We start from the raw sequence: 24,309 nt of genomic DNA on the forward strand, positions 1-24,309 counted from the left end.
TACAAAACTATATTTGACTCAACAGTCGTGACGCCGCGTGGGATAGGTGGGTCCCGTCTTTAATACAGGTTACGTCTCAATAAAATAACCTCGGTTCTAGTTTCACTAATAATATCTCATAGTTAATAATGTAGTTATGAAACAACGGCATATTTAAATAAACAAAAAAAAAATTGCTTATCTCATGCCCAATATTTCAATTGAATTAATTACATAAAAAGTATGTATCATATTAAATATGATATGTTTTATTGTTACATATTCATTCACTTCATACTAACATTTCGAAATGTATTTCTACAAATACATATAATATTCGTTGAACACAGAAGATTTAAGTCAATTATAATTAAAATACAAGGAAGACCTTCTGATCATCTTTAAATATAATATAATATTTCTACCATGCAGAATTATGTTCAAATGTTAAAAATTCACTTATCGAATTAAAAAAATCCTATATATGAAGTTGGTAAAAAGCATTAAACCTTTTACGAATATATTAATATAAATTCAAAAAGAGTGACATAATATTAATAAGTTTAGACAGAGTAGGTAAGAAACTGAACATTATTAGAAATTTAAATACTATGAAAAACATTGCCTATGGCTCAGTGCTTACATTCACTTCCTTGTTTTGAAACTCCTATTATGCAAACGTTAAAATAGACAACTATTTTTTACAATATCAGTATTTAATTACTCATTTATGATTCAGTATTAAATTACAGTATTCGCGATATAATAAAGATAATAAAATCAATATACGTAATCTAAAGGATAACAAAAAAAAAAAACAATTTTTAGTTTTAAATAACTGAAACATATTTTAAATAAGTATAGCATGTTATTATAAACTAAGTATTTTATTTTACGTACATTACATTAAATTTGCACCTTTACGTTTGTTAAAATATTATTTTTTATCAAGACTAAAATATGATGTCGAGTACACAACCTAATCGATGATAAAACTGACTAAAAATAATATTTGCACTAAGTATAAAATATTGTAATAAAAAATTATAATTGTACTTTTACTAATTTACGAAAGTATATTAAAATACGTTCATACCTAATATACAAATGAAATAACGCAGTAACATGTTATTACATCTGGAAGAATAGCCATAAATTTGGACCCATAAAACGATTATAAAGGCGTGTCATAGAAGTAATAGACCCCACATTAATGTATCTGTTATTTAGCAATGTTATAAGTTAAATTTTTACCAAATATTAACGTTGCTAAGTAACTTACTTATCGGCATATTACAGATAGATTTAATAACCAAAATGGATTTAAATTAAGATATATCTATACATATTATTACAATGCCAGTAGCCAAAACTGTAACTAATTGACATAATATTAAATTTCGCTTGGTCGCTTATCGCAGACACTTCGACAACAGTGTCGATGACACACGACTAGATAACTTTGTAGGACTATATATAATTTGATAAATTATATGTCTCTGGATTTGATTAAATACGGTCTCGGACTACAGTGGTTAAATCTAGCAAAGGTCCGATAATCTGTGTTAAAAAAAAAAACTTATAAAATAACATGAATAAAATGAATTTCGCGATGGAAATTATATAGAAGAGGTATTAACATATTACTGAAATAATGTCTTTATTTAAATTACCTATCAGTCAACGCATTATATTGACGAAAATTACGTATCGATTCATAAAAATGTTACTACGATACGTTATTTATGTATACTTATATATCCAAGATTTTTTTCCAAAGATAGTATTAGAACATCAAGTTTATCAAATTTTGGGTTACGCCTATAAGTAATATTATGTTTTTTAAGCTCTCCTTTTATATTGTATGTGCGTGATAATACAACTTTTAATAAAAGAGAAAAATAAGAATCAGCAAAAATGCCAGTTATTTAATTATCTATCTTAAAATTATTCATCCGTTATTTCGTAAAGATATTGAAATTACTAATATAACTTATTCTGCTGTATTCAAAGGAAAGGTTTGTAATTATCAAGCAATACAAATTATACGTGAGTATAATAAGTAATGAGACATTTTTTAAACATATAGTATTTGTACATTGAGGTGGAATATAATTTGACTAAAATATACATCACAAATAATACTAAATATAAAATATTATAATAAACTTAATAATCTAAATTATAATTTGCATCTTATTTATATTATAGCCTCAAGTGCAAATATACTTACTAGAAACACTATTGCAAAATTATTAAAAAAAATCGCACATTACTATTGTCGGCGACTAGCTTTACCTTAAATTATAATAATTAATTTAAGTGATAAAAGTAGTTGAATAATTTATTATAAGCAGTTAGCATTTAGGATTCTTAGGTAAAAATAGGATATTGTTTATATGTTAAGCTAACCTTATGTGTATATTGAAATAATGATTATTTAGTAATAAGATTAGATTGTGTAAGAATTGTTACTAAATAAAGAGACCCCGAAAGGTTTTATTGGCGGTTGGACACATTGACGCTCGATAGCTCACGACGAGTTCTCGACCGGGAATCGTATATAAATAGGCCACTCTGGCCGACCGCCAATCAGTCGACCCGGAGCATTGAAACTAGAAACATCTCGTCTTTTATTGTGAAGAACATCCTGAAACCTCAAGAACGGTGTCGCTACCCCCACCACGGGCTACGACTACCTGAACACGGTGGAATTCACGACCGGAGTGCGTAGCAGACGGGCGCCGACCAGCGCACGAGACAGAGCTCCAACTCTGTCTCAGAACATAAGGCAGGGTTCTTATACCTGCCTTATTTCGCGCCTCGTCACCCAGTGGGACACGTTCCCTTGGCGTTGGTTCGGCATAAAACGCCGACGCGCCGCAACAACTATGATAAAGAGACTAGAGAACTATTAGACTATTACTAGAGACCTTGGGACCGTGGGGTCCGGAGGCAAGAGCCCTTTTCAAAGAATTATCGAAAAGGGTTATCGAGTCTACCGGTGATCCTAGAGCGGGCAGTTACCTTGGCCAACGAATTAGTTTGGCCATCCAAAGGGGCAATGCTGCCAGCATCTTGGGAACTGTGCCTCGCTGCGGTGGTTTCGAGGACGTTTTAGATTTTATTTAGTTTTTAAATAGTTTATTTTGGGTTATAGTTATGTATTAATAAAAATTATCTATGATAAATGAATATAAATTGAAATTTAATAAATTGAAGCTTTGCATTGGCTTTATAACTATTTACCTATCTCACTATATAAAAGAAGCAATACTTTAGTCAAATATTACTTTATTATATAGGTCCATAGATGGTACATTTGTTGTGTACATTACATAAAAAGTTCGTACATGGTAGTTAGATGTACATGGTGGTCAATTAGACCTTAAAAATAGCTACAAGAATATTAAATGCTTTAAATGATAGACGACTGATGAAAAATGAAAATTATACCTTAATGACACAACAAAGAACGACAAGTTGAGGTAAATATTTATGATAGACTGCGATATAAGACAGAGACGTAAACCGAGTATTGCTCCGAACGCTTATAACTTTTGAAAACTATGTGTTGATTGGAAATAACTCAAGTTTTGTTATTCGGTTTTTAAAAATCCCGTAAGAACCATTCATATTCCTGAAGCAAAAAGTTCCAGGACAGGGACATAACATGTTCTTGTTCAAGCTATCTCTATTGCACAACGAGATCGGTAACGATGAGAGGCTGTGCATACATAACGTAGGCTATATTTTTATATCCTCCAGTAACGTTACCATATTCCCGGGATAAACAGTATCATTTGTCTACCTATGGGATGTTACTAATATGACTGCAAAATTATATCAGACTGGTGCACTGATTGAGCCGAGAATATTTGGCAAAAAGACTCACGCATTTATTCGCATTTATAATAATAATATGGGAGTTTAATAAACATATATTTTTTCATCGATACATTTTTTTTGAAAGATATATATGATCAAAATGTTCCAAAGAACTTAATGTAACTAAGTAATACTATGGTAAGATAAAAATTAACAAATTTATTAATCTTTTTAATAAGTATCTGATATCATTCTTCTGTAGATCCGATACTTAAAATTACTAGCTGATATAATTAATATAATTATAAGTTTTCCATTTACTTAAATTTACTAAAAAGCTGCCTATATATATCTCTTTAGAGATAAGTTGTCCTTGCGCACGTCCTGCCCTTTTTCATGATAATTTGTAATGTTAAGTACTAAACGCTACTCGTAGCTTTAGATTTAAGTTGGCGAACGAAGTTATCACCATCCCCTTACAATAAGGTAAACAAATATGTATGAACGCTTCATAAGTGCCTGTAATAGGCCTACATGAATAAAGAAATTTTGAATTTTGAATATAAATAAATAAATACATTTTCTTGATCACCAAGATAAGTACCCACCTTTGTGGGTGAATTTGGACCCTAAACCACTAAGACAGGGTTGATTATAAATGTGGTTTTGTAAGCTGTGGTCATATTGAGTTTCTCTGAACTGTCATGAGTGGTATTTAAAGAATTAAGTATACGTAATATATTATGTAACAAGGATTTTTGCAAAAGTATTCTCGAACAATAAAGACCCCTCCAGGGTACTTTTTCATGGAATAGTGCTTGGAATGCGTAGTAGTCGAATTGCCGGCAGTTTGGGAGGGTAGCCTTGTTTGATACTAGAAATCCACAATGCCGGCAAAGTGCGCATTGCTAGACTTTGCACGCCTTTGAGAACATTATAGATACCTTAGGCATAGGTACAGGTTTCAGGCTCAAATTAGAGGCTATCGAGCTTGGGCTAGAACTCGGTCCTCCCGAAACGGGAACCATAGTCTTACACAATAATCTACCACCGCTTTGTTGATCTGTTGATAGCTATGAGTAGACCATCGAACTAAAATACCTATGAATTGTAATACTAAAGTCACATATGTGTTCCTAGTAAGTATATTAATACCATATTTTCTGACATGCTTTTATATACACTCTAACTCATAACCTGAGTATTGGATTTAACTCATCCATTACAACTTTATTTGCGCCTGTCTTGCAATGTTGACTTTGTACGTATAGAAAGGAGTTTACACACAAAACAGGTCGACAAACCGACACTGACTCACGCGGCGGCTTATTTTAGAGAATTGTCAAATTGAATTGTTTTGATCATTAAGCCACAATAAAGCCGCCGAGCTCCGTCGGCATTTGTGTAGACTCATTTATATTTTTCACGTAGAAACCCCCTTTTGGCACATTTATCTTAAATATAGTATGCATATAAATTGATTTTGAAGTGCCTAAATTTATTTGTTATTAGAAGAGAAGTTTGTTATTTCATAATAACATCGTCAAAATAAAAAGCGCCAAAGGGCACAATAACACATGAAAATAAAATATAAATATCATATACGCTTTTGCGTTGATTATAATAATTAGACTAATAATTTTATATAAATATGCCAAAACATTCCGCAATTTAAATATTTTTGTTAAAGTGGAGAGAATAGATTTAGTCAAAAATTTACATTTGCCAAATCGTTCTCCCTAACTAGGTACCTACAACTAAAGTAAATATACATCTAAAGTTTTTTTTTTGTTAAAACATTCATCTCATTGTCCATTATAAAAACGAACTACCTATCTACATGAAATTCCTACATCTTTATCACAATAAAATATAATGCGTTTCACAGCGATTTCTTTCTCTTAAACACTAATACAACAGCGAGATTTAAGGTGCAGTTCCGAAGAAAATGATGCGACGTTAGTGTCGCAACAAAAGAGACTTAGTATTACATGTACTCTGTCGCTAGTAGTCGCGAGTAGTCGCGATTTAGCGTTCCGTTATGATGCCAAGAATAAAACGATGAGGGGTTATTTTGGCATAACTGACTTATAGCATCAATCGGGTGAGATTGCAGTCAAGGGCTAACTTGACAGATTAAAAAAAATTCCATGCGTGCGCTATAAAATATCTTAATGAGATTAAAAAAAACTATATTTGTGGATTGACAGCCTAAAACCTTTGATTACTACATCCATCCCACAACATTAGTTTTAATTATTTCTGCAGTATTATATTATATATTTCTGCAGGATAACACTAATTTCGATTCGAAATGCCAGACAAATAGCGCTTTAGTTATAACCTACAATTTTTAGCATTTCAAATATTACTACAGTAACGAGTTTTAGTAAGTAACAAAATTTAACAATCATTATTTTTATAATATACGGTCAGAGATTCAGTCGTATGAAGCGTTTATAACGTTGTTAAATAAATAGAACGGGAAACAAAAACTGATGTACGTATAAAATTAACTGTATTTGTTTTGCTCAATTACAAATCAACTATCGTAGCGTCACTGTCGGCATAAAAACTGAGCTCGGAACTACACCTTAATGATCAACTCCTTCGAGGTTTTAAAAACAGTTTAAAAGTGCAGTTCATCTATTAGTTTTAATTAAGTGCTTCAAATCCGATATGTTTAAATAGAATAACATTATTTTATAATAAACAAGAATTCACGAATAAAGTATGTAAACGGATTGTATTTTACCATAGTAGGTTTTAGATCAATTTTACTGCATTACCAATATGGTTCGTACCCAATGCAAAATATTAGGAAGATTTTTTAAATATTTATCAATTGACTTTTAAACTAATCTAAAACCGACTAAGAACGTAAGCACACAATAAATATGTAAAAGTTTTACCCAAAAAGTTAAAATATTCGTTCCGCAAGTCATATCAGTAACCTTTGTACGGTACTCTTAGCGGTTTTAAATTATAGAAATATCCCAGCGAGATGTGGTATCTCGTACTAATTTCAGTGAATTATTTCGATAACGCTATCACTATTGAAGATCTTTTCAGATGGTCCGCATTGGAACTGCAAGTCAGCTGCAGAATGCAGTTCGGATGCATTCGTTTTGCAGTTTATAGGTACTTTCAAACTGTCGACTGATTCAAAGTACAAATCAAGTCAGCGTGCAAATTTTTATGAATTACGACTGCAAAATGCAGTTTAGATGCAATTATTTTGTAGTTGATAATATATTGCTGCATTGAAACTGCCAACTAACGCCATACGCGTACAGTCTAGACAAACGTCTATGTATGTCGCACACACGCACGGTACGCACTTTGTACGCACGCGGGCTGCGTGTAATAATATTATTCTAAGACTTACTAACAAACGTTGGAAGATTTTTACTTCATGTCGCTTCGTTGCCAATTACATTTCTAATGCCTCAATCCGATTGTTAACACTTGTACTTGTACTTTATTTCCAAAAAGTTTTCATTTTATGATCGGTGGCGACGACTATTCTAAAAATTGTACTCCTATCGTGTTTTTCTTATTTAACTCGATAAAGTAATAAAAACACTATTCAAATAAGATTTAGAGTTATTACACTTTATTATTTTCCATTAAATATTAACTAAGTGTTTCGTATTTTTAACACCAATTAAAAACAAAACTAAAACAGAACCGCTAAATTGATCTAAGGGAGATATAGTATTTTTTATTACATGCCATAGAAGTTGCTGTACGCAAACCGTACCAAGACGTGACGTTTCGATGTTTCATAGCTAAACACAATAATAATAAATATTATGGAAAATATTATGATGTGAATTGACTTAACACGCAAGGCGTCGCGGGCTTCACACATACGTTTCCGGGATTATTGTCGTAATGGAGTTAATACTGTAGTACACAAATCTTTAAACGATATCGACAGATACCAAAATATTGCTATCCTTTTAGCGCTAAAGGACAGCGCTATTTTGGTCAGCTTAGTCAAGATTTGAGAACTGTGTTGAACAGAATTTGAACCGTGACACCGTGAATGGTGCATAACAATATCATTGTCGTCATCCTCGTCGTCTGACCATAAATATTATTAGATCTCTCTCTCTCACTCTTTGATTTTCAATAAGCGCTAAAACTAAATAGATTTAGTACCAGTCGTCTTAAATGATAAAGGTCAGTTGATCTCGCTATAAGCGCTAATATGCGCGCGCGACAAAAACTAAAAAGATTTATGACCAAACGACTCTGATGATAACAGCGTCACAAAAGTAGCTGATCGAAATAATCAGTACAATAACGTTATAATTTCAGTCGACGTATTAAAACCGCCAATAAACCTCCCTCTATGGTGCTCCACAGGCACTAAAGTGTACGAGTCAGACAAATTTATGACTCGACGACTCGAATGATAACGATGGTACAATTGTAGCTACTCAAAACAATATTGTGTATATAACAAACGTTTTCATCCCACTTGCCCCGCTATAAAGGTCCGTTGATCTCGCTATAAAGCACCGTAAACGCCAAGCGGGACAGAGCGCAAAAACTTAAAATATTTATGACCAAACGAGACATGACAACGTCTTTACAATAGCATCTAATCAAAGTAATTGTGTAACGGGGATTATAACAAATATAACAGGGTACACGGGGTTGTACAGAGGTAAAGGGTTCGTCATAAGGATATAAGGAAGCAGGGCAGTACCGTGGCGGCGCCGAGGGTGCGGAGGATGCACATCGACCGCTATAAGTCGGTCTCCGTCCACTGCTAGTCGCCGCGCCGGACTCGCCGCGCCGCAGCGGTGTTGTGGCGATAAAGCCACACCTGCGGGGCGAAGGTTACACATTTACATTTGGCCTGGCAAGGTACGCACTATCAGTGGCGTGCATAGAGTGTATGCACAGGAAAAATGAAGAAAATCTTCAGTACGAGATAAAAATACTTAAGAGTAGGCTTTTTATAACTCTTACAATGCCTCTCCTTAAATTTTTTTTAACTTGTAAAGGAGTTTTTTTTCATTTGATATCATCTACATACCCTGTGCATACCCTCTATGCACGGCTCTGCGCATTATTACATCATTCGTCATTTCGTCGTTTCGTCATGATAGTAGACTTACACCTATTAAAGCTGTTTTGAATGTGTTCTCTAGTTATTTCGATAATTTGATGTAGTCGATAAATTATGCATTTTTTTTTGTGAAACAGTAAATTTGTGTGTCACATAAAAAAAAATGTGACTTGCAAAACGAACATGATTCTACCCCGTGCCTCGGAGTGCACGTTAAGACGACGGTGATTGTTATTATTAATAATGGTGATAATAATTGATCGTTCAAGCCTCCTAAAAGCCAGCCCATACTGAAGCAGTGTGGTGGGTTTAAGCTATTCCCAAACACCTATGGCAGAGAAAAGTAGTGCCCAACTGTGTGCCACTAATAGCTGAGACCGATTCGGATGGCTTTACATGCTTTTTGATGTACGAGTATAAAAAGCGTCAGTCTTCTAACTCTGCGTACTGAGAATCTGATCTGATACTATGAATTTCGTCACTGTAAAAGCCCTTCTATGCAATCTCACCTGGTCGTAAGTGATTATGCCGTCTAAGATGGTAACAGGCTGACCTGTAAGGGGTGGGTAGTTATTTAAAATTCACACCCCTAGTCGGTTTCTACGCGATATAATACCCGAAATGCTAAAGCGCTTTTCGGCTCGACTTTGTCGGTATGTTTATTGGTAGCTAGCCACAGAAAAACCAAACCGTCCCACTACAGAGCACGGTCTCCTCTTACAGTTAGAAGGAGTTAAGGCCGTAGTCCACCACACTGGCCTATAGCAGATTGGTGGACTCCACACACCTTCTTATATAGAACTCTCAGGCATGCAGGTTTCCTTACGATATTTTCTTTCACCGTTGAAGCAAGTGATATTTTAATAATTTAAAACGCACATAACTTAGAAGCCGACGGCCGACTGGCGCAGAGGGCAGCGACCCTGCTTTCTGAGTCCATGGCCGTGGGTTCGATTCCCACAACTGGAACATGTTTGTGTGATGAACATGAATGTTTTTCAGTGTCTGGGTGTTTATCTGTATATTACAAGTATTTATGTGTATTATTCATGAAAATATCAGTCATCTTAGTACCCATAACACAAGCTACGCTTACTTTGGGACTAGATGGCGATGTGTGTATTGTCGTAGTATATTTATATTTATTTATATTTATATTTAAAGTTAGAGGTGGATTCGGTGCGAGCTGGGATTTGCACTTGGCCCCCCGAAAGTGAAATCGAGCTCCTAACCAATGCGCTATCACCACTTCAGTCTCAGCCTCGAAGAACCAGACTACAATAAATTTTATAATTAACACTATAATATATTGTATTCTTAATATAATTTGCTATCGATATCTGAATTAGCTTAACAAATATATACGAATAGATAAGTATAATGTAATAGCCTAAACGTCAAACACTGATAAGCTCCCATCGTTTGTATAGCAATTTGCTAATGGCTGTTTCACTTTAATGTTTTATCATTATATTGTAATAGTAATTAATCTTAGTAATAATTTTATAACACTGTTTTCCGATCTGAATCAGACACTGCTGCCACTGTGTAATGGAATTTACTTGATTATATTTATGGGACTTTCGAGACCTTTTAAATAAATGTGAAATAACGTTGTTATGTGGAATTAGCAAAATCTTAAGTTCATTCATTTCAAGTAGGCCTACTTTATAAGCACTTTTGAAACTTCAAGTTAGTCTTTTTGCACCGGTTCGAAAGACAGGTTCTACCAAGAAGTAGCCGGCAACAATTTCAGCTTTATAAAAGTCGCTTTACATTATTAATCTGTAGCCTTTGTACAATAATTTCCCGCTCCTAATCGAGGTTTTTTTTAAAACACTTTCATGCACAAGAGCAAAAAAGATAGTTTTCATACATAAACAAATAGTGAAGGCATATATACTTACTTGGACTAGTATAACAATATCTAACAATACTTGTAAGCCGCCGCACACCCAAAACTGTGTGGGCGCTTCTCTTATAACAAAATAAGCAGTCTTGAAGAGGTCACCGCACGTCCACATTATCACCATGCTCAGGCTGAAAGAAATACCACATGTTTTTTTATTCGACCTCCAGACTGTTTCAATTGCAGCTGCAAAAAATGCCTGACTATTTAGTGCGAATTTTTCTACCGATGTTAATTTATTCGACCGCGTGATAGTTAACTCCGATTTACATGGAAACGAAAAAGCGTCATCTAGTGACAGTGCTGACTTCCCAGCATTGTAAATAGATGGCGCTCCCTTGATACGATATAAATCGTAGTTAACTTTCACGGGATCGAACAAGTAAACGTAGGAAAAAAATTTCACAGACACAGATACACAGTAGACATTTTTTGTAATTCTGTGATGAAACTAAATGATATATTTTATTGACGTTTTTTATTATTATTATTTATAATTGATAGTTTGGAACTCTAGTGGCTTGAAAGCTTTGTTTGAAACACACACACACAGATTTTATACAAAGTAAACACGGTAAAGGCGATCCTATCACTAAAGCGATATCTTCCAGGCAACCTTTGACGTAAGGAAAGACGAAGGAACTCTTTACGTCCGAAAGGAATGTTTTTCGCGTGAAGGGTTTTCGATTATCTAATTTAATTAGTAGTAGGCTATAGTTTTAAGTTTAGTTTAAGTTTTTTTTTTAGTTAGTCTATGAATTATATCTTTGATTTTGATCACACAGTTGTAATATCACATTTTCTTTTGGCTGGTGGTGCAATCGAACATGATAGCGACTTATTAGTTAGGCACAAGACAGTTTTATTAAATCCATACCACCCACTATAATATGTGTTATAACTAGAGGCCGAATTCGATCAGACCAGAGGAAATTCAGAAATTAATCTCAAAAAAAGTCCCGAATTGCCCCTTACCTACTACGTCAGCGAGGTCGACAAAACATTCGAAGGAAACGGAAAGAATTTTATCTTGCTCCTTATACAAGTACCGATTATGCATAGGTACATACAATGCTTAATTATTTAAAATATTAACATATTAATCTCTACATAGTATAAAACAAAGTCGCTTTTCTCGTCTATCGGTTCATCTGCTAACTCCTCTAAAATACGACGGATTTTGATGAGGTTTTTAGTGTCGTATAGATGGGTGGTACAAATGTTTTATAATATAACCTTCTTAAGCTTTTTTTAAGTAGAAAAAAAATAGTATTTTCACTTTTATTTCCTAAGTTACACCCGTGCGATGCGCAGCCGGAGCGGGTCGCTTGTATTAAACAAATTCCTCTAAACTCTAATGACATGATATTATATAACGTTCACGAAAGTTCAATGAATTTACTGAAATGTAATTTTATTCACATCAAATCTGTTATCAATAGCTGTTTTGAGGAAGTAAATCATAACAAAGTATTACAGTTTAAGGGTTATCGGTATAAAGTAACCATTTTATCTGTAAAACCGAACTTACACAATATGTAGGTATATTAAGATAAGAGTACGAACATATGTAATGCTTCGGTCGTTCTAAATTTAAACAAGAAGCTAATAATTGTTTTTTAACCCCCGACGCAAAAACCTCGGGGTGTTATCATTTTCATGTGTGTTTCTATGGCATGCCTGTGGCATGAGGTAAAATAATTACTGTCAACTGCTAAATGAATGAAATGACTAACTGCCTGTTGGAAAAACACTACTAAAGTGGAGTGGTATTTGATGCTACAATATTAGCCGTGTACGCTAATATTGTAGCATCCTTACTGCATCGTTACACCAGCGCGATAAGCATAGGCAGGAGACAAAAATTACATCCCGCAATTATATTCACTGATAGGAGATAGAATTAAACCACCTTCCAGAGCAAGGCAACAGGGTTTGGGAGAAGTTGATTCCCGTTTATTATTACACGTATATTATTTGGATATTATTTCCACTTATCCTCCAATGCTCGGAGAGTTGATTAAACTGTGGGAGAGGATAACAGTAGCTTTAGTACGAGATTTGCACGCTCGCAATCTAAGAGAGAGTGTCCAGTATTAAACTGTATCGCCAAAGTAAAATATACCAATGACACTCGTTTTAAAGTCGCTTTAAAAGCTTTAGCTAAAAAACTGTAGGCAAATTTGACTATAAGATTTTCAAATATTTCCATAGTCGAAAACGACTCCTCGATTGCGTGTTGTTCCTTTCCCCGGGGAGAAAAATGTCTTCTGTCCATGCTAGCCGTGCAGGTGAGATCTCAGTCTATCTATTACTAAAATAAAATAATAAGTGTAACATACATAGGCAATAAGAATGTGTTACAAAACTTTTGTGTTGCACTTTTGCTATCACTCTATAAAATCAAAAAACGTGGCACTGTGCCACGTTTTTTGATTTAATAGCCTAGGATTATGGTTGAATTACCTCATGCCTTCCGTACTTTTGTTGGCTAGGTTCTTAGCAATCTGGGGCGCTCCTAACATTGCTTCAGTGAATACTGCTAGAAACCCGATCAGTTCCACGAACGGCGCAAATTCTATCAACAGGTAGGTGATAGCTGCACCAAAAACTGAGAAGACTAGCATACAGTCTAAGTAGCTCTGGAAGTCCGTCCAGGCCCAAAAATACTTTCTGTCCATATCTGAAAACAAAATTGTTTACATGGAAGACTTTTCATAAAAATACGGGCACATAAGATGGGTACACTTTGTTGTTACGTTAAATATATTTCTTTATTATAAAAGGAGGTGTGTGAAGAACTATACATATGACTTTATAGTATCTACAAATAATTACGTATACCCACGCACACCAGAATTGTATACCAGACAAGTTGGAAAGCGGGATATTACAGTATACATGTTGATAAAAAAAAAAGTTTGTTATGGGAGCTTTCAGACAAAAGATTTTCATGAATTCATGATAATAAGAACAAACATTCTAGAGAAATTAATACTTAAAGATTTAGTCCAAAAGTACGCGATGAAAACCAAAACATCATGTTTACATTTAAGGTCAAATTTGATCACAGATTAGAATCTACGGCAACATACAAAACTTAACACGTAAGTAATTAAACAAAATATAACGATCACACACGTTCACACGCGTACCTAAGCGTTTTAATGTGGTGTAAATTCATTAATAACAATAATTAGTGGTCACTTATTTTAAAGTTTTTTATTAGGTTAACTGAAATATGAAGCGTAGCTAATCTCTCTAAATCGAGTGTTAGTCATTGTATAAAATTAACCTTGTATATAAAAAATAAAATAATAGGTATAATAAATAACTCATATGAAAACGTGCTTCAATTAAGTTATCATAATTAGTTGTCTGCAGAATGTCGAGCATGCAACTCATTTATATCATTATTAGAAGACAAGCATGCAACTCATTTATATCAATATTAGGACCCAACGATCAGCAGTATTTCTTAGCAGCATGTTTGATGCAGTCTGCTTGTGCTGCTGACTTCAACCACATTTAGTTTGTGAACTATGTTACTTGTCACTCCAGTGGCCTTCGCACACAATATCGATCAAGCAAGTTTTAGTAGTAGAACTTTTTGTAACGGAGCTCGTCCGGACGAGCTCCGTTACTACCGCCTTGTTTATTTCTCCCGACAAATAGCATTGCTCTGTTCCGATGTAATAAATAAATAAATAAATATACTACGACAATACACCCATCGCCATCTAGCCCTAAAATAAGCGTAGCTTGTGTTATGGGTACTAAGATGACTGATGAAAATTTTTATGAATAACATACATAAATACTTAGAATATACATATAAACACCCAGACACTGAAAAACAGTAATGCTCATCACACAGACATTTTCCAGAAGTGGGACTCGAAACCACGGCCTTGGGCCTGCAAACTGCGCCAATCGGCCGTCATATAATAGGCACATCAGGCAACTACGCCTCAGGTTTGTGGACACAGAGCGACAATTTGCAGGACGTCTCCCTTCTATGCCATGCAAATTATTGCTCTTTTAGCGATAGGCGATGGATTTCTATTTATAATCAGCAGGGCTAGCATGGGCAGGATATAAAAGCTATATCCCCCGATTTTTACTCCCCCTTTTAACTTTGGAAGTTTACCCCCGTTTATTATTACACCTATATTATTGAAATATTTTTTTCACTCATGCTCTGAGAGTTGATAAAGCTGTGGGAGAAGATAAATTTATATTCTTTCCCCGGGGCTATAATTGTCTCCTGCCCATGCTAGCTATGTTGGTGGGCCCTCTGCTTGGTCCGTCAATTATTACTATTAAAAAAAAACAATGATTCGATCAAAGTAAAGCTAATTATGAACAATTGACTTTCCGTCCATCGATATAAAGCTTAAATTTAAATGCATTCATTTGAGTCTAGTCAGTGTTAAGACAACATGGTTTGCGAAGGCCTCGGTGGTTCTTGTTGCAACTAAAGTGTTTTGAAAAAAAAAATACTCTACACCAGCTATGACATTTAATTGCAATTGACATTACAGTACTGTCCTTTACATATATTTAATTAATGATAGACACATATCAAAGTGCCTTTCAATTGGTATTTTTTTTATCAGTTAATTTAATCTTAAATTACCTACATGCAGAAAAAGTAGTGCAACTTAACGATAACTTTTTGATATCTCTGCAAATACACAAATTGACCTGGTCAATGCCCTGATGACTAATTAGTATTACAATACTATGTAAGTAACCATACCTTTCATAACATAGACACATGTTAAGTTATTACACAGTTATACATTTTCGACCAATGGATAAATGGCACCAATGATAAACCAAGCAGCACATTTTAAAAAGCAATTTCAAAAAATCATACACTTTAATAACAACATTTTTTAGCACCAAAATCTTTCTAGAACTTTAAAAACAATAAACATTTAATAGAATATTGCTGAGTTTACAATGTTAAAAAAACAATATTAGATAAAAAACAATAAAAAGCCCAAATTGAAAGATATTATCATCTTTTGTAACTGCAACAAAGAAAAAAATAACAATGAATGAACAAGTGCAGAACAATGAACAGATCCTTGTTATCACAATGATAACAATATCACTTCACTCACCATAAAAGCGATGTGGTTTTTCAACACCAACGATGCCACTGCGTTGACCCAACCACTGCGCTGTATCATCTGGCTGAGCTGAGCCATTTACACAACATAATAGTATATATAACATGAATATTGCACCTAATGTCACCAATCACACCAACCACCAAATAAAACAAAATAAATTTAACAAATAACAAAGGAATAAAAATATATAAAAACCTCCAATAATTATAATAGTAATAATAAGGAATATGCATGTGATACAAATAAGTGCCTAATTTTGTTTTAAATAAAATTTATTATTAGAGAATTATGTCTGCTTTTTTATATATAACATTGTGCTCCAATAATATTTTAGATCATAGTTTTTGTTCCAAAAATGCTAAAAAAAACTGTGTGTGTTAACTCAAATATTTGAAAAGCAAGACCAGTTTTTGAAAAATGAGAGTAAATCCTATGACAAAAAATGTCAATATCACTAGAATGTGTAGTAGTTAAGTTTTTAAACTGCTCCATATATTGATGCCTTTGGTTGTCCGGAAGAAATTTCTACTTAGTGGTCACCAAACTCTATCTTATCACTGCAATAAGGTCACCAAATTGTACTCTTTTGCTCTATGATTATATCTCTGTAACTACTTTTTTCTTTGTGTACAATAAAAATGTATTCATTAATTTATTTGTTGAAAAGGGCATTGAAGATGGGCTTTCAAAGAGCTTCTCCCAGTGTTTAATTGTTTTTTGGCATTTAACATTTTTTATTAATCTATACAACACAAACATGTCCATATTCCTTATTAAAAATGTTAACTTAAAAAAAGAAAATTAGAATAATTCAATTAGTAAATGTTTTAGTCATTAATCTATAAAAAGGTATACATTTTATAGTACCAGTATAGTAATTAGTTACTCTCAAAATTTTAATCAAAGAGGTTTTAATTAAACAAATAATATATTATTAAAGAGATATCTAATAGTCATACAAATCAATGTAAGAGGAAAATTATATAATGCAAGCATCTAATTGAAACAAAGTATCACTAAACAAACCTGTGAAAATTCGATCTCTCGATCTAATTATTTGATTTTTTTTCTTTACAGTCACACAAAGGTGGATCATCGCAAACATTGTTGCATTCATCACTATACTCTGAATTAATAATGGTATTTCATAGCGTTTGCCAAACCTAAAATTAAAATAATTCATTACATAGTAAATACATACACTATGTTTTATGTAATTAGAAGTTAAAGTCCTGTTATGGTATAATAGTATTTTTTATGCATATTTTCTTAACTTTGCAATTCAATGTTTATAAGGCAAATAAACATCTCCTGAGAATGCTCTAGTATCAGAGCAAAACATGTGTATAGAGTGAATTATAAAGGATGTATAGTGTTGATAGTAAAAAAATCAATGAATATCAATTAAAAATGATTAAGGATCAAGAAAGTATTATAATCCAAAAGTTTTATAGGTAATTTACTTGTATATTGATTTGCTTCTCAGATCTTGTCGACTCAGGGAGGGCAAAATTTTCACATTAATTTTCAAGTTGCAAGATTCATTAGATTAATATGCAACAGTCTTTCTCATTAATTTGGGTCAGCTAGTTAACACATATAGATAGACCACAAGGTACTGGGGTCTGATTGGAAATTATCCAAAAATAATATATATAAAAAATATAAATATATATGTATCCAATGTTTTTGAAAGCATGTTAACCATTGATCCTAGGGCTAATCGCTAACATGTGAGAGGCTGCCAACTATCATTGGAACAGTGTGATGAATCCGCTGTACAGCCTACTCTCCCATGAGTGAGGAGGTCATAACTGTGACATTTAAATTATTTAATTAATTAAGTTGTGTATGCCTTTGAATATATTTATACTAACAGACTGTAGGAATTATTTACATATTTATAACAATAAAACAAACACTTACCAAAACAATATGCGCAATGTATTTGCTATTAATAGCGTCAAACAAACATACAGGGAGAATCCTTCTGCATCTTGAGTCTTCCTAATTTGTCTATACTGTGGAATGTATGGAGCTACTCCCCCCACAATCATCGCCGTAGCTGCACCCCAACCTACTAAATGGCCCACGGTCAGCCCTAACTCATCAGATATAATCCAATCCATAGTTAATACTTTTTTTCGCCTAGATATTTGGAAGGCTCCGCTAAACTATAACAGTCTTTTCTTTATTACACACTTGTAAGAATAACATAACAAGTTCATGATCACAATTTATTAATTCACGCTATTCAGTCTCCACTGTGCAATTTAATTTTTAATTTGAACTTAATGATTTTTAGGTAAGGCCCAAAATCCAAATGAATGAATCACAGAGAACAAACCAATCTCTAAGAATCGAGATGTCAAACTGACGTCAGATAAGTGATAATTTTTTTAAATTCTTAAATCCCTTCCCGTGAGAAAAGACAAAAGTATATCACCCTAAAGCTATGACAAGTACCAAGTTACATCTGTTGACATTTATTTTTCTTGTGGTACATAGAGCTCAGAATTTGCGATAGTAATCTATGGTCTCATCCTAGTACTTGACATCAACTTTGACATTTATCCGGTACTAAAAAAATTAAAAACAACCGGGTTTTGGGGAATTTTCCTGTTTGCTTTGATTACGTATTTTTAGGTTTAACTTTTAGAAACATGACTTTGATTTCAAAATTATTCCGTGCAAATAGATCAATAAGCGACCTAATTCCTGTAAACGTGGGTATTAACAAATTTAGATACGTTCGTTGCTATTCTACTGAAAATGAAAAAAGGTTAACACAAAGTCGAGAAAGAGCCGACGTATCAACAGATGTACGACCGCTTGGTGAAAAGATAAAAGAAACAAGCAAAACAGTGTCATATACTGGTATTATTTTAGTTGGTTTAGGAGTAACCGGCATTATATTTTATTACGTATTTCGCGAATTATTTTCCAGCAATAGCCCCAACAGTATATATTCAGTGGCGCTTGAAAAATGTAAAAACGTGAGTAATTTTGATATTTTAGACTTATAAAATTGATGTATTGGTTTCTATTTATAACACTGAATCACTTATACTTCTTTCAGGACCCAAGAGTAGAAGATGCCCTGGGTTCTCCAATTAAAGGTTATGGTGAAGAGACCACAAGGCGGCGACGGACGAGAGTCAGTCATGCAGTATATGAAAAAGATGGAGTAAAACATATGAGAATGAGGTTCTATATCAAGGGAATCAGAAATAAAGGTGTTGCTGAATTGGACATGAAGCAGGTTTGTTCTATTTTACTTCTATCTTCCTGCAGACTACAAGTACTGTATTCCTACTAATGTTTGAAAATGCGAAAGTTGCTAAAAAGAACTTTCATGAAAAACCATTAACCCCCTTTAGCAAGAATGTAAATAATAGATTAAGAAAATAATATGGTTAATATAGGTTATAATCTATTCTGTTTTGCTTGTTTCTTAATCTCTATGCAGCAGTCCAACTCTGTGGGTTCATGAACAATTACCAATAAATACTCTTCAAATTATATAACATTACATTACTACAGTGAATAGACCTATCCAAAGTTGATCTCTTTTGTTCAAAACTTTTTAAAAACCTGTTTTTGAATAACCTGTTACCATAATTTACAATACATTATTTAGGTTATGAGTGACCACAATTTTATTTATATAATTGCTTACAGAATGAATATGGAAACTATGAATGCAGATATCTGTTAGTACAATTAGATGACTACAGTGGAAAAACTTTTATCATTGAAGACAACCGTGGATTTCTCGATCATAAAAAAACTGAATTTGGTAGCCAAGAACTGCCTACATTAACTCTAACACAGTAAATAGCTTTACAAAATATATTCAACCTGTAGATAATTGTATATTACTTAGATAAGTGATAGATATGTAAATAAAAAATGTTAAAATATTGTTTACTATTTAATCAGACAGTGTATTGAACTTTTCCTTGTTAAAAAAATTAATGTACTAATCCTCAGTTTTCATATACATATGCTAGTATAGCAGATACAAATAATAAATTATTGGTGTATTAATAACTTGTTCTCACAAATATCAAACAAATTCCATAAAAACAATTTTTAATGGCCTGTTCGTCTTGAGATATGGTTCAAATACAGTCTAAGCGACACTTCTTTGTTTGGCTATATAAGCCAATATGTGATATTTACAACATATACATATTAATAGATTTTAGTATTTAAGAAATAATATCAGTGTTTCAATATCTTAGGCTATTAACAGCTGTTATGAGTAATCAAAGGCTGTATTTTATTTCTGTGTGTCGATTTTGATACATGTAGTCATATTTGTGTCTTAAAACATTTCATTCAATTCATGGTAGTAAAAGTAAAATAGAATATTAGTGTAACTAATGAAAAGTTCATTAATATTCATTTCAAATAAAACTCACTAATCTCTCTTTCTCCAAGGAATTATCTCCCAAGCCATCAACAGGCGATTGCTGAAGACAAATTTTCTTATTCTTTCAAATAACCAATAAATGATTAATAGAAGTGACAGGTATTGTGGCCATGCCCATTTCAGTTCTTGTAAAAGACTTGGAGTATATCGAAATTCCATTTCTGAGATTTGTAGAATAATATTTAGATCCATGGTACCAGTTCGGCCATTTTGAGTTCTGGAATAGGTTGGATTGACTAATGTTGTAACTGCAAAAATATGAATACCATTAAAAATTATTTAGATGGCTTTATGTTATTCATTTATCATTATCATAGTAAGGTCTTCTTCAGCTTTGTTAGAGGTTAGCATGTTCAGATCACAATTCCCGTGGTTTAATTTCCAGATCAGGCCATAACGCCTAACCATTATGGCCGGACCTGGAAATTATTTGTATTTATTATTTGAAATTTTCAGTACCAGAATAGGAAATAGGTTTTGGTTTACTCTTTGCCTTAGAGAGCAAATAAATTCTTACCCTCCGATGAGAGAAAAGCTCAGGAGTGGATTGATTGAAAAAAATTTAATTCAGCTGAATTATGATAATTGTATAAGGTTATTCGAAACACAAAAAGTACCTTCTCTTCTTAGGTATTCTTCTAAAATAAAGTCAACTATATTTTTGGTACTGTAACCCTCATGATTAAAAAGAGAGGAGTTATATGATGTGTCCAAAATATTTTGCAAGCATGACAAATGCTTCATTTGACGTATCTGTAACTGTCCATAGCTTTTGAATGCATTTGGCTGACCATTGAATTCCTTGGTTACCACTGCCAGACTTTGCATTTGCAGAGGGCAGACATTCTGAAATTTTAAAATCAAAATTAGGTATGTTAAGATTTGTTTTTGACTTACGGTATCTTATTTATTAGACGCTTATTATAACTTACACATATTTTGAAGTCAATACCTAATATTAAAATAATGGAACTTATCATTCTATTTTTTGGAACAATCAGATGAGCGTGAAATTTTAGAACATCATTCTTTCCATCCTGATTCATATCATCTTCTTGAATCTGGAATAAAATTTTTTATATTTTATCATCATCATCATCTTCATATCAATCATTATCACTCAATGGGCAATAATAACTGAGCAAATATCTTCTTTTGTAGGGATATAAAATTCCATGGTCCTAAGCCCCTTATTTGTGTCAAAATAATGTTGTTTAATGAGTATACATATTCTCTGCCAACTTAATGAGGGTTCTCACTGAGTTAACAGAATAATTAAGTATAAGGTGTTTAGGTACTTATTTAATTTTTACTATGAGAGTTATTTAGTCCTAAAAATATCAATATCAGAAAAATGAGGATCCTTTATTGTTCACACAAGGCAAAAACCAAGCAAGAAGTTCTTAGTTGTCAAGACACCATTTTGATCATAGAGTATAATAATACAATAAACAGCTTACTTGTACTTCTACACAATTTTCTTCATCTCCAGCTCTGTCACCATCTAAGGCTGATGTATCTCCACATATAATATTAACACCAGGGTCATCAGTCTCTGCTATAAGTAAGTAATCATATGTTGTGTGCACTAATGGGTGTTCATAGAAGTACGACGATTTTAACCAAAATCCTAAAATTTTAGATCACAGATAAAAGGAATTTAAAATTTAGTATTAAAGCAGTTAAGCATAAAAAAATTAAAATGGGTTATACAGGGTGGCAAGTCAGTTTACGTCATAAAAAAAATTTAGGTCCGGTATGTTGTGGGATAGTTGTGGGGTACCCGAATCACCCCCAAGTATGTTCCGCGATTTTTTATAGTTTTGGAGTTATGATTTTTTTTTCGATTTTTTGAGGAATTTCGACATGACCATCTTAAAAAGTTCTAAAAAAAAAGCAAAATACTTTTTTAGAGTTTTTATTTTTGCAACTGAATTCTCATGAAATGTACTTTTATGCATAAAATAATCAGCTTCGTATCTTTGATGAAAGTTATGAAAATGTCGGTCTAAAGTTAAAAATTAAAGTTAAAAGTTTAACTTAAATTTTCAACTTTAAATTTTAAATTCTAAGTAATAATTCAAGGAACTTAAATGGAACGTTGAGAATCTTAAACAAGCAAAAGCTGCTGAAAGTACGTAGGTATGTGCTTCATAAAAATAATATTCATAAAATCTCAATTACTAAGGATAGATTTAGTTTGTCTTGGTTAGATCAAAAGATTCACTAATAAATTATATTCAAACATATTTCAAAGTGTAGGTGTATAAAGATCTCTCTAGCGACAGTTCGTAACAAATTATAATGAACTTAACTTACCTCTACTTCTATATGCTACGATAAAAGGTAGGATGATGGTTAATAATGTTGTTGATAATGTGAACAATGTCGCTTTCGATAATAATCTACTTTTGTACTGAACTTCGACGCTATAACTGAAGGTTTTGTACAATGCCATTTGTAAGTTTATTACCACATGGCATTTTTCATTTACAGAATCGCCATATTATATTGTTATTAAATATTCAATCACTGCAATGATTCTATTATTTGAAATCATGTGTCTTTTATTTCTCGAAACTTAGAAATTCAATGATTTTGACAATCAATACAAACAACAAGACGATGCAGGTTACCTAGCAACCAATGGTGCAAACTGTCATGAAAACGACCTCTGTCGTGGGATATAGTTACGATAAAAACACAGATTTAAGAACATACAGAAACCGTGTACACGACTAAATATTAAAGCATCAAAAATCAATCCACATTAGAATGGTTTCTCGATCAAATGGTAAGGCACTTCATACCATTTAGCAGATGACAGTAATTATGTTATACCTCTAAGGCTCTAAGCGTTTGCCATAAAATGCTAAAATGGGAAAAACTTTGTGAGCTAGCAACATTCTGCAGGTGTAAAGTGAGACGTGGGCGTACCGTTTTTACTGTTTTTGGAGACAATGCACTGCATAAAATGATGGCTGAATAAGGATTCTGTATGTTTATTAATTTAATGTATAAAAAATAATGTTAGTAGATCATAATCATCATCATATAAATCCATTACCGGCCCACTACAGGGCACGAGTCTCCTCTCAATCCAAATCCAATGAGAAGGGGTTAAGGCCGTTGTGCACCACGCTGGCCCAGTGCGGATTGGTGGACTCCACACACCTTTGCGAACATTATGTAGAATTCTCAGGCATGCAAGTTTCCTCACGATGTTTTCCAGTTGAAGCAAGTGATATTTTAATTACTTAAACGCACAAACTTAGAAAAGATAAAGGTGCGTGCTGGGGTTCGAACTCTGCCCCCCGAAAGTGACGTCGAGCTCCAACCCAATGCGCGTCTAAAAAGCATTGTCAGTGATTCGGTCACATCGTACCGGAGGGCTAAATCGCTTAACGGCAAGTCTTTGTCGGTTGTAGGTGTACGAGCGATAATAAATGTAGGTAAACTTTTCTCTGTTGTCGGGGTTCGGTAGGCGTACATGTTAATTTTATCCCTTGTCAGCGGATATAATCGGGGGAATTTTTGCACTCCTGCCGTGCTAGCTGTGCTGTTCTAGGTTCTACTAGAACCCCTACTACTAGTGCTACGTCCGTCCTAGTCAACAAAAATACGGATTACCTGAACTTCGATGTCAGGGTAGTTAACTTGGAAACATTAGTAGGTACTATGGAATAACTAAACAATAAAACCTTAAACTCCCCGCTTAAACCAGCCTAGCTATAAAGCTTTCTAGATTCGCTTCGTCGCCCAGCCTCACAATAGGCACTCTTTATATTGTATTATACTACTATTCCGGTGTCAGTTACTATGTGGTAACTACGTTTTAAATGTGAAATGTAGTTCAGCGTCGCGCCGCAAATATTATGACGCAAAGCATAAGTATCAAATTGTAAGTAGATTATCTCTAGGTCTC

General features: G+C 33.3%; 4 protein-coding genes across 6 annotated transcripts in view; 1 reads left to right on the forward strand and 3 right to left on the reverse strand.

Annotated features, from left to right (window-relative positions):
• Positions 1–24,309, reverse strand: part of LOC120636264 (ubiquitin-conjugating enzyme E2Q-like protein CG4502) — a 312,586-nt gene that overhangs the window by 46,531 nt on the left and 241,746 nt on the right. The window lies entirely within an intron of this gene.
• Positions 5,557–18,371, reverse strand: LOC120636250 (solute carrier family 66 member 2). 3 transcript variants are annotated; one of them, XM_039907645.1, is made up of 6 exons: positions 17,873–18,371; positions 16,973–17,109; positions 15,935–16,012; positions 13,269–13,485; positions 10,801–10,933; positions 5,557–8,647 (listed from the first exon to the last, which is right to left on the reverse strand). In XM_039907645.1, the coding sequence occupies exons 1-6, from the start codon at positions 18,073–18,075 to the stop codon at positions 8,591–8,593; spliced, it is 825 nt and encodes a 274-aa protein (XP_039763579.1). In that variant the 5' UTR covers positions 18,076–18,371; the 3' UTR covers positions 5,557–8,590. The 3 variants fall into 3 exon arrangements, with proteins under 3 accessions (XP_039763579.1, XP_039763574.1, XP_039763585.1); XM_039907640.1 differs by having other exon boundaries at positions 15,935–16,060; XM_039907651.1 differs by lacking the exon at positions 15,935–16,012.
• LOC120636273 (mitochondrial import inner membrane translocase subunit Tim21) lies at positions 18,515–19,887 on the forward strand. The gene is made up of 3 exons (XM_039907685.1): positions 18,515–18,942; positions 19,026–19,208; positions 19,628–19,887. The coding sequence occupies exons 1-3, from the start codon at positions 18,610–18,612 to the stop codon at positions 19,781–19,783; spliced, it is 672 nt and encodes a 223-aa protein (XP_039763619.1). The 5' UTR covers positions 18,515–18,609; the 3' UTR covers positions 19,784–19,887.
• Positions 19,921–23,010, reverse strand: LOC120636246 (transmembrane protein 231). The gene is made up of 5 exons (XM_039907628.1): positions 22,704–23,010; positions 21,845–22,014; positions 21,317–21,445; positions 21,002–21,230; positions 19,921–20,632 (listed from the first exon to the last, which is right to left on the reverse strand). The coding sequence occupies exons 1-5, from the start codon at positions 22,840–22,842 to the stop codon at positions 20,373–20,375; spliced, it is 927 nt and encodes a 308-aa protein (XP_039763562.1). The 5' UTR covers positions 22,843–23,010; the 3' UTR covers positions 19,921–20,372.

This window comes from Pararge aegeria, chromosome 3, assembly GCF_905163445.1.
Source record: "Pararge aegeria chromosome 3, ilParAegt1.1, whole genome shotgun sequence".
Lineage (NCBI taxonomy): Eukaryota > Metazoa > Arthropoda > Insecta > Lepidoptera > Nymphalidae > Pararge > Pararge aegeria.

Bases quoted from the DNA above. Each gene is read 5' to 3' on its own strand.
- LOC120636250 (XM_039907640.1), bottom strand. From the start codon at position 18,075: ATGGATTGGATTATATCTGATGAGTTAGGGCTGACCGTGGGCCATTTA. The intron at 17,110-17,872 runs GTAAGTGTTTGT...TTTTAATTTTAG, and splicing joins ACATTGCGCATATTGTTTTG to GTTTGGCAAACGCTATGAAA. The intron at 8,648-10,800 runs GTAAGTATATAT...TTCGCCCCGCAG, and splicing joins ATATTGTTATACTAGTCCAA to GTGTGGCTTTATCGCCACAA.
- LOC120636273 (XM_039907685.1), top strand. From the start codon at position 18,610: ATGACTTTGATTTCAAAATTATTCCGTGCAAATAGATCAATAAGCGAC. The intron at 18,943-19,025 runs GTGAGTAATTTT...TACTTCTTTCAG, and splicing joins CGCTTGAAAAATGTAAAAAC to GACCCAAGAGTAGAAGATGC. The intron at 19,209-19,627 runs GTTTGTTCTATT...AATTGCTTACAG, and splicing joins CTGAATTGGACATGAAGCAG to AATGAATATGGAAACTATGA.
- LOC120636246 (XM_039907628.1), bottom strand. From the start codon at position 22,842: ATGGCATTGTACAAAACCTTCAGTTATAGCGTCGAAGTTCAGTACAAA. The intron at 22,015-22,703 runs GTAAGTTAAGTT...CTAAAATTTTAG, and splicing joins CGTAGCATATAGAAGTAGAG to GATTTTGGTTAAAATCGTCG. The intron at 21,231-21,316 runs GTAAGTTATAAT...TTAAAATTTCAG, and splicing joins GTATTGACTTCAAAATATGT to AATGTCTGCCCTCTGCAAAT.